Genomic DNA, 13,799 nt, shown 5'->3' with positions numbered 1-13,799 from the left:
TGACACACACATGCTAATGAGTCTGAAGCTCAGGAGAGAGGTTGTGGCTGCCAGTGTGGCTTGGGGAGGTAACAGCACACCCAGGTAGGACATGAAATTGTCATCCACATTCCCATGAAAGCTGACAACCCATTGACACCAATGCTGCACACACACAACTGTCTGACACCAGGATACAAGCAAGGTTGTGTGTCTTTGTCTTTTTTTTTTCCCCCATAAGGAGCATAAGCTAGACCATGAATCATATGTTCCAGAATCAGTAATACTGAAAGGGCTAGGTAACTGGGAGCCCAAATTACTTAAACTGATGTCATATCATTTGAAAAGCTGACATTCAGGCCCTACCAACTGAATGACAATTACTATCTATCCAATTCATGGCCCTGGACTTCTGTTTCCCACCTGCCCTAACACCAATTTAAGCAATTCTGAACTTTGATCTTCACAGCAGAATGTCTCTGATTTATTGAAGTGTCAAGTCCCAACTGTGCTAACATCCACCCCTGGCAGGGCCATTATAAGGTGTGAAATCTGGGTGCCCATCACCCTGGCCAAGTTCAGCACAGTGACAATCAGAAGGAACAAATCAATCTGCCTCTCCATAGTCATCAAGGGAGCCCTGTAATTTACCATAATGGCAGGTGTGGAGGAAAAGCAGGGGAAGAAATCGGTCCGTTCTCTGGGCACTTGAGGTGCTGGAGGGACTACGGCCCCCGCCCCCCAGAGAGGCCTTGCAAGCCTCAGCTAAGAGAGTTGCTACTCCTTGCAAAGGGCACGCAGCTCACGTTGCTTTAAATGGAATTGTGTTTGATGCAGACGGTGGGTTCCTGCAGCCCCTGCTTCTCTCAGCTGTCGTGATTAAGTACCTGTCCTCTGCAGGTCTGCCAAACCAGGCTGGGAGCCAGAAGGAACTCAGCCTTATGGTAAACAGGAAAACCCTTCCCCACTGGGCGGGGAGTTTATTTCCAAGCCTGGAATGTATAGGGCTGGGGTGAGAGAGGCAAGCCCTAGGTTCCCATGTGGGCATTGGCAGCCTTCCCACCTACCTCCATTCTGTGGGGCAAGGGTATCCTGAGTCCACCCTAGTACTGTAGGCTGCCATGGCCCCTCACCTGCTCAGCTAGGCCAGCTTCTGTCCCCAGGATTCTGTATCTGAGACCCCACCCTAGACTCAGATGAGCCTCCTTGATTCAGGACTCAGTTACCCAACCGATGCCAAGAGTCTCTGCACCCTGCCATCTCAGGGCCCACCTCAATGGACCTGGGGTGTCCTGTGCCTAAACTAGTGATTCGGGCTGCAGACCCTCCTTCAGACTCATTTTACCTTCCCCTTACCCACAGGGGTCCCCAGTATACCCCACAGCCAAAGCCACATTGGCCAAGCCAAAAACTGCTTTAGGAACAACTGTTTTGAATTGAGACATTAGCGCAATACTGCAAATGGAACATCAATTATTCAACTGATGAATGCACCTTGGAAAGAAACAAGTGCAGAGCCTTCCCCTTGGTGTCACTGGGAGCCCTGACACCTGCTTCTGTGTCACTGAGGGAGCAAAACAGGCCAGTAGCCTTGCCCCTGTAAAGTCCAACCTCACCCTCACCCAGGAGATCTGCTGTGTTTTGATGAAGAACATCATTTATGGCTCCTCAGTGTCAGGCTGTGTTTCTCAAACTGCAGACAAAGGGAGTTGCCTCTAGACGTTAAAGGAGGCGAGGGAGGGAGTGAAGGGAATGTGTATGATTCAACGATGAAACAAATGGCCTCGACACGGCACTCCCAGGGAGGGCGTCTGCCTCCACGGGTGACTCCCCAGAAACACTCCCTGGGGTGCTTGGCATGATAATTGCATGCTCCAGCTGGCTCAGATCCATCCTTAGGAGATGAAATAAGACACCTGACTACTGACTCCTAATGCAGGTTGAGGAAAACTGAGCCCCTGAGGTATGCCAGACAGGTATGAGTAAGTTTATGTATTCCCAGAAGACTTAGGCATCACAAAGGTATGATTGGACAGTTATGTGGTTTACCAAATGTCAGCATGTTAGAATTCTGAGACAAGGACATTAAAACCATACTGAGTATAATTTGACTTCTGGACTCAGAAAGTACTTTGGCATCTTTCAGTGTGTCAATGCTGTCATCATAAGCAACTGTCACATTTATACATAGGACTTTAAACACACTAGGGCTGTCTGTGGCATTCTTTAGATGTTGCTTTTCTATGAAACAAAATCCCCACATTAGCTTGAAAACAACAACAAACAACAACAACCTACTCTATTAAAATCCAACTAAAATGCAGACAGCTCCTCAAATCCTGCCCTTGCTCTTGTCAACCTGAAGGTTCTTCCTCTGGCTCCAAGAACCTTGTCTCCTAAGGGTCCCTCAACCCTGTGAACCTGCAGCTGCCCACATAGCACTTAGCCCACTGTCTTGCGATTCCCTCCCATTTGTCTGTGATGACCAAGTTATAGGGCGCACCCAAGAATTCATAAGCTGGGAGTTAGGAGGAAGTGATCAAAGGAAGGAGGGACTTCTTGACCAAACTCCCACTGGATCCCACTCCAGTAGGACAGGGAGTGATGGCCGGGACGCCCAGGGGAGCCTCAAGGATGACCACTGTCAAGGTGGCCACAAGCTGGGCTCTGTCATAAGGAAGAGCAGGCAGCAGGGGCGACATATGGAGTCTGTGTGGATGGAAGGGTGGCTATGGATAATGTTCTGAATTAAAGGCCTGCCAGTACCAGAGCTCACTCTGACCACGTTACTGGCTGTAACGGCAATCTGCACTCTCTTGAGGCCTCGCCTGCCCACCCCACCCCTTAGGTGACCTGGTGGTCCTGCCAGCCAGGAGCAAACAGAAACTTTCAGCCTAACAATGTTGGTTTTCCTTCCAAAGAAGCTATGAGAAAGACCACTCAGACAGAAAGCAGTAATTTTTCCCTCATTATCAACTACAAACTATTGGTAGTAAGCAAGCCAACTGCCAGCCTTTCACCCTGTAACAACACTTCTGGGGCTCCATGCATGAGAAATTATTCTGAATTTAAAAAAAAAAAAAAGCTTTAGGCAGCATTATTTCTAGAAGAAGAAAAAAAAGGAACCAAAAGAAATGGTTAAATAAATAGGACATTCACTCAACGGAATACTATGCACCTATACAAAATACATTTGATAAGATTAGTACAACATGAAAAATATTTACCTTATAATAATAAATGAAAAAATATACAGAATATTTATCTATTTAATATGCATGGTATACTCACAATTATAAAAAAGAAAAAGTTATAATGAAGAAAAAGACTAGAAAGAAAGAAATCAAAATTCTAACTGATTGCCTTTGGGAGTTGGTACTTTTGAGATTGTTTTGTTTTTCAATTTTGCCATAAACTCTGTAAGCATGGGCTAACTTTATAATGGGGAAGAAAAAAAACTTTCATTAAAAAAAATCAGGTGCAAAGTGTTCAGTTGTTCAGAATATTTCTGATTAAGTTCACTGCTTCTACCCATGGCCTGATGTTTCCCTAACACTGCTCTGAAGTGATGCTAGTCAAAAAGTTTGGTTTTTCTAAGGCTTTGGCAGACGGGTGCATTCCAAGCAAATAGAGTTATCACTTAGTAAACGCTGGTAGGATCAGCGTTTACTGAGTCCTATAGCAAACCACATCACGCACACGTGTCCCAGGCGTGAGCAGAAACCAAGCAGCTGCAGTGAGCACAGCGAGGCAAAGCTCAGCGAAGGCGTGGCCTCGCACCATCCTCTCCTTGTGGTGGGTTCTTTCTTGTGAACAGGGGAAAGCTGCAGAGACGGGGCTCTCTTGCTAAGGAGTAACGATAGTGGCCCTGCTCTAACTGACTCAGACTTCCCTAACTCTGTAGGGAGTGAGGAAATGAAGCTGAGCAGAGCTTCAGTCTGCCCATTTCTTGTCTCCCCCAAACGCTGGAAAGAGGCTGTTTCACCCCATTCCTTCAGCATGCGAGCACTCTACCATGAACACGAGCAATGCCATTTCAGCAAAGCAAGCTTTTCTTCATGAAAACAAAGAACACTGGCCTGGACACGCGGTGTCCTCACCGCCCTTGACCAGCGGGTCTCCTTGCAGACTCACTGCCACCCCTGCACAGTCACATGCCAGGGCCCAAACCTCTGGTCTCAGGGGCCTATGTGTGTTTGTCAAACAACAGGGCTAAGTGATAATGGCTTCTCGCAAAAGGTAAAATGATTCCTGGGCAAGGGAGGAGGCAGTTTTGTAAAACACACGCACGCGCACGCGCACACACACACACATACACACACACACGACTAGCAGTTGGCATCAGGGGACTAGATACATCATCCAAGGTTAGAACACAACTTGAAGTAAGCGGGGCAACCCCTCTGTAGGAATAAAAAGTCCAAACGTGATTCAGGCAGTTAGTTCAGAACCATTCTGAGGGCACCTGGTAAGACCCTGCTGCTGTGCTAGGCACTCAGGCAGGACACAGACGTCAGCAGAACACACTCACCCCTGTCCTCCTGGAGTCTACGGGGAAAAGGAAAGGGAAGGATGAGGGCCAGGGTCTAAGCCAGCTGAAGAAGCTTCCTTGTCCCGGGGGCTCTGGGCCTCAGGCAAAGCCCTGGTTTGGATTTCTTACTGGTTTCAGCCTACAGAACATATTGAAAACTTCACAGGATGTTTACAACTTTTTAAAGAGTATTTTATTTTCATTTCATTTTTAAACGTCTTTTAGTCTTGAAATTGTTGTAGCGCTTTCCCCAAATGTGTTGTTTTGTCCTGGACAGTGAGTGGAGACTTTGGATGCTCACAGATGTTTACGTGAGGATCTCAGCCCTCACCCTGTACTAATGGCTAAAACATAATTACGAACTGCACTTGTTAACCAAATAGAGATATTCCATGAGACAAGGAGACTGATTCCTAATATGGAGGTGTCCTTGGGCCGGGGCCCACTTATCCTGGCTTCCATCTCCTCCTCCCGACACAGAGGTGCCTTCATTAGCGGAGGAAAGAAAGAGGTCTTTGTGATGATGTCATTCCCAGACCACCCCACACAGACAATAAAACTGAATTTGAGAGAAGCCTGGTGAAATAAGAGTGCAGAAATCACAGAATACCAGCGTGGCAAGGGTCCCCTGAGGTTATTTAGCCTAGTCCCTGATGTTAGAAGTGGGCAAAAGGAAAGAGACTTGTCTAATATTACACAACCACTCAGTGGTGGGCTATTTTCACCAGGTAAACACAGGGAAACTTATTCCATAGAAATTCCAATATCATTTTGTGTTCAGTATTATGGGAGGCAGGAGGGCTGCCGGAGGAGGGGTTTCACCGTAGTGTGGGACACACACGCCCACAGGCGTCTGTGATGCAGTGTGGCCGGTGCACCGCAGGGGTAGGGACAAGGTGGTGTGGCACCACAGAGAAGGAGGCGTCTCACTCTTCCTGGCGGAGCTGCCGAGGGCATCACGCAAAAGGGGAAATCTAAGGCTTGGGTCTTAATGACCAAACAGGAGTTTGTTGAACAGAGAAGGGAAGATGGTCATTCCAGAAACACAGAACAGCATGTGTAAACATTAAAGCACATGGGAGAACATGTGTCTGGGGAATAAAAAGTGGCTTGCCGTGGCTAAAATGGAGGTTTCTTAAAAGCGAAATAGAAGAGATTAGGGTAATGAGCGACTGTGAAGGTGTTGAGCGCCTTGCTCAGAAGTCTGTCCTGGGAAGATGTTATCTTTGTCTGAAAAAAACAACACATTGGCAAAAGGATGAAAGGTGGACTGAACAAAAAAGAGCCAGAGAGAGGGAGACCAGTGGGTGGATACTGCACTATTTCAGGTAGAAAATACAGTAAATATTTTACAAATAAACAATCTCAAACACGACAAAGAGCACTTACGAGGCCCAAATTAAGGCAGCGATACTTAGGAGGTAGAATCAGCGGGGCTTCGTGAGAGATGATTGGGTGTAGGGATAAAAGGAATGGGGGGAGGGGAGCAGGCGGGCCATCTCCAGCCAGCCTGCCATCTATTTATGTTCAGCCTGGGGGCGGGGGTAAGAATAGGTTTCACATTTTTAAATGGCTGAAAAAAGAACACAAGTACATGGATATTTTGTGACACACGAAAATTATCTAAAATTCAAATTTCAGTGCTCATAACTAAAATTTTGTTGGAATGCTGCCACGCTTGTTCATTTATCTATCATCTGTGGCAACGAGGGCAGAGCTGAGGAGAGGCCAGAGGGCCAGCAATAATAAATAAAGCCTATTTATTATCTGCCCATTAAGAAAAAGTCACTGACCTCTGAAATAAAGAATGACCACAACAGGTCAACCTTGGGCAGCTGGTGGGATGCTGGAGGAGTAGAAGCCCCATTGGGCAAGTGGGACAAATAATTCCATCGAGGGCTTGCTGAGTTTCAGGATCCTGTGACACAGCCAGGAGATGGTGGAAAGATGTATCTGGACTACAGGTGAAGATCAGGACTTAAGAATCATCAATGGGTAGATTCTAGGGCATTGAAGCTATGGCAGTAGATGAGGTAATACACAGGAGAAAAAGAAACAGAGAGAAAAACAGGAAATGCTACAGAGAGGCAAACAGATATGCCTGAGAGAAAGTCTGAAAAAGTCACGAGAGACACAGGGAGAAAATCTTGTGTGGGTAAGGCTGAGAGAGAAGATAATTTCAAGGTAAAGACAAAATTGAATAATATCAAATGCCACCAAGAGCCCAAGTGGTGTCAGAGTTGAAAAAGAGTGGCTTTGGAAGCCTCAGTCAAGGAAGCTTAAATAGTGGGAAGAGAATGGTTTCTCCAGCTGGCCTCTACAGCTCCACACTCCCCCCCCTCTCCCCATTTTCCTCCTCTCACGCTGGCCACTCCTTTTCAGCTTCTCTTGCTGGTTCTTCCTCATCTCCCAAATTCTAAATATTGGAAAGCCTTCGGGCCCAGTCCTTGGACTTCTACTTTACATTCGTGCTCCTCTCCTAGATGACTCCCTTCAGTCTCATGGCTTTAAATACACCTACGCATTGATGGGTCTCCAGCCCGGATATCTCCGCTAAACTAGACTCCTAGAACCAACTGCAAACACATCACCACTGGGAAGTCCAGTAGGAACCTCTAACTGAACAGCGCCGAACTGGAGCTCCTGCTCGTTCTCCTCCAACCAGCTCTTCTGCAGAATTCTCCATCACAGTTCGAATCAGTTCCATCTTTCCAGGCGTTCAAACCCTGGAAACATCTTGATTCTATTCTCATGTTCTATCCAATCTTTTGGCGAGTCCCATCTGCTATACCTGCAAACTACATCCAGAATTCTATGCTCAGCCCCTCTACTGCTGCCTCTCAGCTCTAGGCCACTACTCTCTCACCTGGATCATTGCAGTAGCCTCCTAACTCACCTCCCCGCTTCCACCCCCGTCCCCTTAGTCACTTAACACCATTAGAATGATCCCGTTAAAACACAAGGATGGCCATATTATTGCTCTGTGCAAAACCCTCCAAAACCTCCTCACCTCACTCTGACTAAAGGCCCTAGTCTTAGGAGGGCCTCTAGGGTCCTACACAACCTGCCCCACCCTGACTAATTACCCCTGAGACCAGACCAGCTTCCACAGCTGTGTTCACTCTCTCCTCTAGTCCACCAGGTCCACTCCTGCCACAGGGCCTTTGAATTGGCCATTCCCTCTGCCTGCAGTGCTCTTCTCCAAGATACGCCTATGGCTCTCTTATCACTTCCTTCAGGTCTTTACTCAAATATACACTTCTCAGTGAGGTCTTCTCTAGCCATCCTATTAAATTGTCAACCATCCCACACCATGACATTTTCCCTTTTCCTGCATTATTTCACTCTAGAGCACTTATCACCACTGATACAAAAGACACATATTTTATGAATCTATCTCTTTATTGTCTGCCTCCCCTACTAGAAGGTAAGTTGCAAGAGGGCAGAGGTTTTTGCCTGTTATTTTCCCTGCTGTATCCCAGCCCCTAGCACAGTGCCTGGCACACACGAAGCACTCACATAAGTGCAGAAAGAATGGGAATAGTGGGTTGGGAAGAATGGGAACAGGGAGTGACTAGGAGACAAGAAAGGGAAACCCAGTACACTCAACACTTTCACGATCCTTGGTGAGTAGCTTAGGAGGAAACCAGTATCAGGAGCTTTTCTTCAAATGGGAACGACTCAAACACATTTAGAGAACGTAGTGGGAATAGAGGCATGTGAAAAGACTGAGGACATGAGAAAAGGGTATCTGCTATGCCAAGTATGGAAGAAGGGGGAAATGACTGGCTTCCTGAGCAAGGGGAGAAGGGACACCTCCACAGGAGGGACTAGGACAGGAAGGGAGCATGAGAGGAGAGCTGCAGCTGTGGGGACAGATGGGACTGAACAGAAACTTAATAAGATCATACCTGGTTCTTCATTTTCTATCTCAGGGTCTGGGGAAGAGCTTGAGCACTGAGGGTTTGAGGAGGCACTTTGGGAAATGAGAACGCGAGCTGACATGGACAGAGGGCTTGCTCGGCTGTGCTGAGGGCTCTGGTCACGCTAGAAACCGTAAATCAGTTGCAGAGTCTGGGTGTTTCCCCCAGTTGTACTGGACAGCCAACAAGAGCCAAAGTGGCAAGTATTAGATTATTAAAAGAATATTAAATTAAAGCCCTTATTAAACACTTCAGACATTAAACAAAATGTAAAATGCTGAGGAGTAATAAATAAATGGGCAAATGATAGGAATAAGCATTGCTGCTGAACTAATTTAGGGTGCCTTCAGCTGGCAACCACCTTTCAAGATGGTGTTCCTGGAAAGAACAAGTCTTGAGGATGGATCTGGAGGAAGAAAGGTGAAAAGTGGCCCTTTGGCAAGTGGACTCTGAAAGGCTAGTCTAAGGGCTCACACAGGAGGGCATGGATGGCAGAAATGGGGGCTGGAAACCCCAAAGAGAAGGTCCACAGAATAAAACAAAAGCCTCTTACTACAATGCACTAGAAGGGGCCCATATATCTTTAAATGCTTAAATGTTACATTTTGGAAACAGGAGGATCTGACTTGCAAGAAAAGATTCCTAATTTCCAAAGAGACCAAAACAGTGTTTACCTGGGCTTCATACAGTCATGGGCTACTAGGCCATTTGCAGAACCTGTGGAATCTTCTGCAGTCAATAATAAAAAGACTATTTCAACATATAAAGACTATGTGAAATTGAGCTGTCAGTTTTAATAGCTACTGTTATTTGTGCCATGCTATGCATAGTACATACTTTACCTCATTTAACCTCATCACTTCCATGTAAGGAAGAAATTTTTATTCTCATTTTATAGATGAAGAAATGGAGGCTTTGAGAGATTAAGGAACTTGTCCTAAATCATTTCAATAAATAAAGAGCTAGACCAGAAATGAAACCCAAAAGTGCCTAGTCCCAAAGACCATGCTTTTAACCTCTGTTATCTCTTGCCTTTGTAATGCTATTTTTTTCTTACGAAAACACTGGAGTGATGATTAGTTTTAATGTATTCTTAGGAGACTTAAAGTCATTCTATAATGTAGCTAGTAAGTGTTCATGGGAAGACACATTTTTCTATAAAATTATTGACCTAAATATCTAACTAATATGTATTATGTCCTTCCACTTCCTACAGTGGGACACAACAGGTATCCAATGAATGACTGATAGACTCTGGGTCAGGAGACTTCTATGCCAAAGCATTGAAATAATCTGTGGATAGAACAACATCAGTGATCTTGAGGAATCATGAGGAATGGGACGTTCTAGAACACTAGAGGTAAAGTGAAAGAAGGGAGTTTCTGCAAAGCACAGAGCTCTGAGATGATGCACAATTGAGAGCAAGACCTAACCTTATGATTGCTGAAGTGATGGTCAGTGGGCCCATGGCAAGGTAAAGCGCTGATCACCAAGACCGAGCACCCACTCACCAAGAGCAGGACCTTTCAGACGAACCCCACTGCCTTCTTTGACTAGGCTTGTGGTGACATGCAGCAGCAAGCAGCTGGGGCTGGGTGAAGGCTGGCCCCTTTAGGAGAAGCATATGCTCTTCAATGTACCCATTTATACCCCCTGGATTAGCTAATAGACTGAATGACAGAATCAGGACTTAACAGTTTAGTATAACAAGGATTAAAAAAGATCCTGCACTTGATTTCAAAAACCCAGTTGAATAAATCGGAGGTAGGAAAGGGAATAATTTAGGAGAAACAAACATAAAAATATCTTTCCACTGATAACAAGCTCCATGAGAGATAACAGTATGATGTAGCTGACAAAATAAGGAAAAGCAGACTCGGCGGCTGCATTAATAGAACACGGTGTCTAGGCTAGAACAAAGGAGGTGACGGCTGTGCCCCACACCCGGCTGGCTGTACTGGACTACTAGTACACTCTGTTGACTTCTGGGCAGCTTGCTCTGAGAAGGTCTGTTAGTTATTCTCCATTGTCCCCCACTACGATCTGTTCTCTGCACTGCTCTGTGCCCTAAGGGAGCTGACCCCTACATCACCCAGAATCCGTTGCCCTGATGACTTCCCACTGGGCCCAGTCAATTGGAAGTACCAGTGAGAGATTCAGGGTAAGGAGAAAGAGAAAATGCAGGTCTCCTTTGTGCCGTGTCTCCCCACTCCATCCATCTCCGCATTTCTGACAGTGGCTCTGTCCCTGTATAGCTGCAGCTCCCGTCAGGCCGCCTCCTTCCAGAGCTCCAGCCCTTGATGGATTCTGGTGTGGTCTCATTGTCCCTTTGGGTCTAGGAGTGGTCACAGCTTCCCCCTGCCTGCTGCTAGCCCTGAGATTCCACATCACCCCTTTGGGTTCACTTAACCCTGTCTACACCTCTGTAAATAGTCCCTTCCCTACATTATTTTCAAAATCCCAACTAAGGTGACCTTCTGTTTCCTACGCAGACCTTGAGTGAAACAGAAGAGATAGGATGGCGGCAAGCCATAAGATATTGTCTATGAGGAGCACCTACAGGAACAGAAAATGTGTGGCCTCGTGAGGGGAAGACTGCAGGAAACAGGCAAGCCCACCTAAAACTAGTGAAGGGCCACCATTAGACTCATGCTCCCAGCTCCATGAATAAGACAGCAGTACAATCAATACAGAGAGACCAAGTCTTTACTTTTACAGTGAAGTAAACTTTTCTAAAGAGTCAGCAAGGGTAGGGTGAGCCCTCCTGATAGGCCATAAACTCCAGAAATTCTGACTTGCCCTGTCTCAAATGAGAGAGCCCATTTCAGGAATACCATAGGTAAACAAGGGGTAGTTTAGAAAAGGGCTTTCCAAGTCAGGATTTCATGATTTGCTACCAACTGCACATGACTCAGTGGTTTACCAAAATAACCAAATTGGGGAAAATATTTGGGGGGATGTGTTTTGCTGCTTCTCTCTTCAAGATAAAGAACAGAAGTCTAGCCCTTTGGGTCAAGCTGTGTCATTCTCAACAATGAACTTGTTTTTTGTGCCTTAAGGTAACTCAGGAACACGAAACTTATTTTGTATCTTAATATCACAATGTTATTCCCACAACACTGAGCATTCTATCAAAAAACTTAATTAAGCAACTTCTGTCTACACATCTGTCACTAACTTCTTCCGAGCTGTCACCTCAGTTTCAAACGAAAAACCAGGATGCAAAATCTGCCAGTAAGAAAATATTTTACAGGCAAATTGTCCTGGAAAAAAAATAAGCCCTTCAGTTCACCCAAGTGGGAAAAAGGAAATGGTTTTTGCAAGAGCTCTCAAATCCTGAGTTCGTAGAAGGGTCACGGCCATGATGCTAAGTGTGTGCGGCTCACTCCGGTGTTCTCCTGGGGTTCCAGTTCATCATTATTACACGATAATAGGAAAGCCAGCTTTTCACTCATTCATTCAACAAACATTTGATGTTGATCTACTCATTAACAGAGAGCACCACTGGGCCCTGGGGGTAGGCAAGATCCAAAGAGGCCGTCACTGCAACTAGACTTCAGCAGGTCTAGAAAACGACCTGCTTTCAAAGACCAACGAAAGCCAAAGAGTGAAAGTGACGGTGCCCAGAAAAGTTTCAGCAGAAACTTGGAAAATGCCAGCTTTCTGGAGCGTAGAGGGCGGGGAATTGGGGCCTACAGTAGGACGCCGCCTCCCTGCTGAGGCTGGCGGGTCCGCAGTGCTGGGCCCTCTGGCCACACGGCCCCGGCCCCCTGCCCAGAGCGGGCGTTGCCTGGTCCCGGGCCCAGGCTGCTCCACCCGGCCCCGCCAGGCCCTGGAGAGCAGCTCCAGTGCGACCACCAGCAGGGCGATGGCCAAGGCCCGCGGGGCGCGCCTGCCCCCACCACGACACGTTCCCGGGACGCGCGCGCACGAGTCGCCGCGCCCCTCTCTTCGCTCGGCTTCCGCGGCGCGCTCCCGGCCAGCCAGAGCCCGGTGCCCACTACCCTGGGCCCTGCCGCCCATGCGGCCTGGCCACACTCACCCTCTTTGGCTTTCTTCCTCCGGGCCAGAGTCCCTCCGAGTTTCCCCAAGAAGGAGTCATCTTTCTTCCGGGACGGGGGCGACTTAGGAGTAGGGGATTTGGGGACAGAGGGAGACTTTTGCGGGGAGGTGGCCATGGTGGTGGAGCGGACAGCCGCGAACCGGTCGGGGACGCGGAGCTGGTGCTGGGCGGGCGCGTCGGGACTGAGGCTGCGGCTTCCCAAACGGAAGCGGAATTATTCCAAGCATTTAAGGCAGCTCACGCTCTCCTTTCCCTTCCCTCTATCCCTCCCTCGCGCCGCCCTCCGCCCTGCAGGGAGCTGTGTGCTCGAGCCCTTGCCCTGGCCAGGCCAGGCCTGCTCCCTGCACCCTTTGGCTGCCCCAGAAGAGAGGATGCCCCAAATGTGCCCTTTGCAGGTCGTGTAGCCTTATCTGCTTGTGTGTGTCAGTGACCCTCCAGCCTAACAGTGCTCCAGCCTGAATGCCTCATTTCCCCTGACTCTGCACCCAGCACAGATCCTTGCACAAACCCTGGGTTCAGTGATTGTTGAACCGAACCCACCTGTTACTGTGTTTCCCCTTGTCTCGCCTCAGCTGCTTGACAAGCCACTTGCTTTTCCACAGCTTTTCTACCTGCGCAGTTAATAGGCCCTTGTCTTGTGCCCAAAAGGGAGTGTGGGAAGAAATAGAGTGAACCAAAATGTGTTCAGTCCCCACCGACTGGGCACATCCAACTGTTCCTGCACTTAGTCATAGCTATGCCATAGCTGTGCACTCCAACCTCCTCTTCACCCTCATATTGGAAGCTGAGAAATTTCAAGTTCATAAGCACAGGGCCACAACATCCTGTTTCTAGCAGTTTAATGGCTTGTGCAAGGAGGATCTCAAATGTTGGTATAAACTTGAGTGGGAAAGTATGACCTTGGGACCCTCTGAGACAATGTGCCCCCACTCCCCAAACTTATCTTGCCTAAGCCACAGAGTAACGTCCAGATTCATTTGGGATAACAAGGGTGTCCTTGACATAGTGTTTCAAAGACTCATTCCGGAAATGATTAAATGGCCCGTTTTATTTTGCTTGACCACTTTCTTGGGCTCTTCTGTCTCTCTCACACACACTCACATGGCCCCTTAGCAAGTGTGTTTCCTCTAAGTAGTTGATTGACCTGACCCAAAGAACTGCTAATGCTTTGCTGGAAAGCAGCCAGTAAGATCGTCTCCATCAAGAATCTGAACTAAGCCAGAGAGACTTGCCAAGAAGTTGAGAAGTTAGTGATGATCATGCAGGCTTCAGACTGGGTATTCATTTTTAGGCATATGCATGT

The 13,799-nt window shown here is 47.4% G+C and overlaps 1 protein-coding gene across 1 annotated transcript in view; it reads right to left on the bottom strand.

The window, feature by feature from the left end:
* The window catches only part of PARVA (parvin alpha), a 155,674-nt gene extending 142,912 nt beyond the window's left edge, over positions 1–12,762 (bottom strand). The window contains exon 1 of the mRNA XM_045825530.1: positions 12,476–12,762. Coding sequence (XP_045681486.1) covers positions 12,476–12,611 — 136 coding nt within the window. The 5' untranslated portion in view covers positions 12,612–12,762. The remainder of the gene's footprint in view (positions 1–12,475) is intronic.
* Positions 12,763–13,799: the final 1,037 nt, after the last annotated feature.

Source organism: Phyllostomus hastatus, unplaced genomic scaffold (genome assembly GCF_019186645.2).
Source record: "Phyllostomus hastatus isolate PE091 unplaced genomic scaffold, TTU_PhHast_1.1 phas_scaffold_585, whole genome shotgun sequence".
In the NCBI taxonomy this organism is placed as follows: domain Eukaryota; kingdom Metazoa; phylum Chordata; class Mammalia; order Chiroptera; family Phyllostomidae; genus Phyllostomus; species Phyllostomus hastatus.
This window is presented reverse-complemented; position numbering and strand designations above follow the sequence as displayed.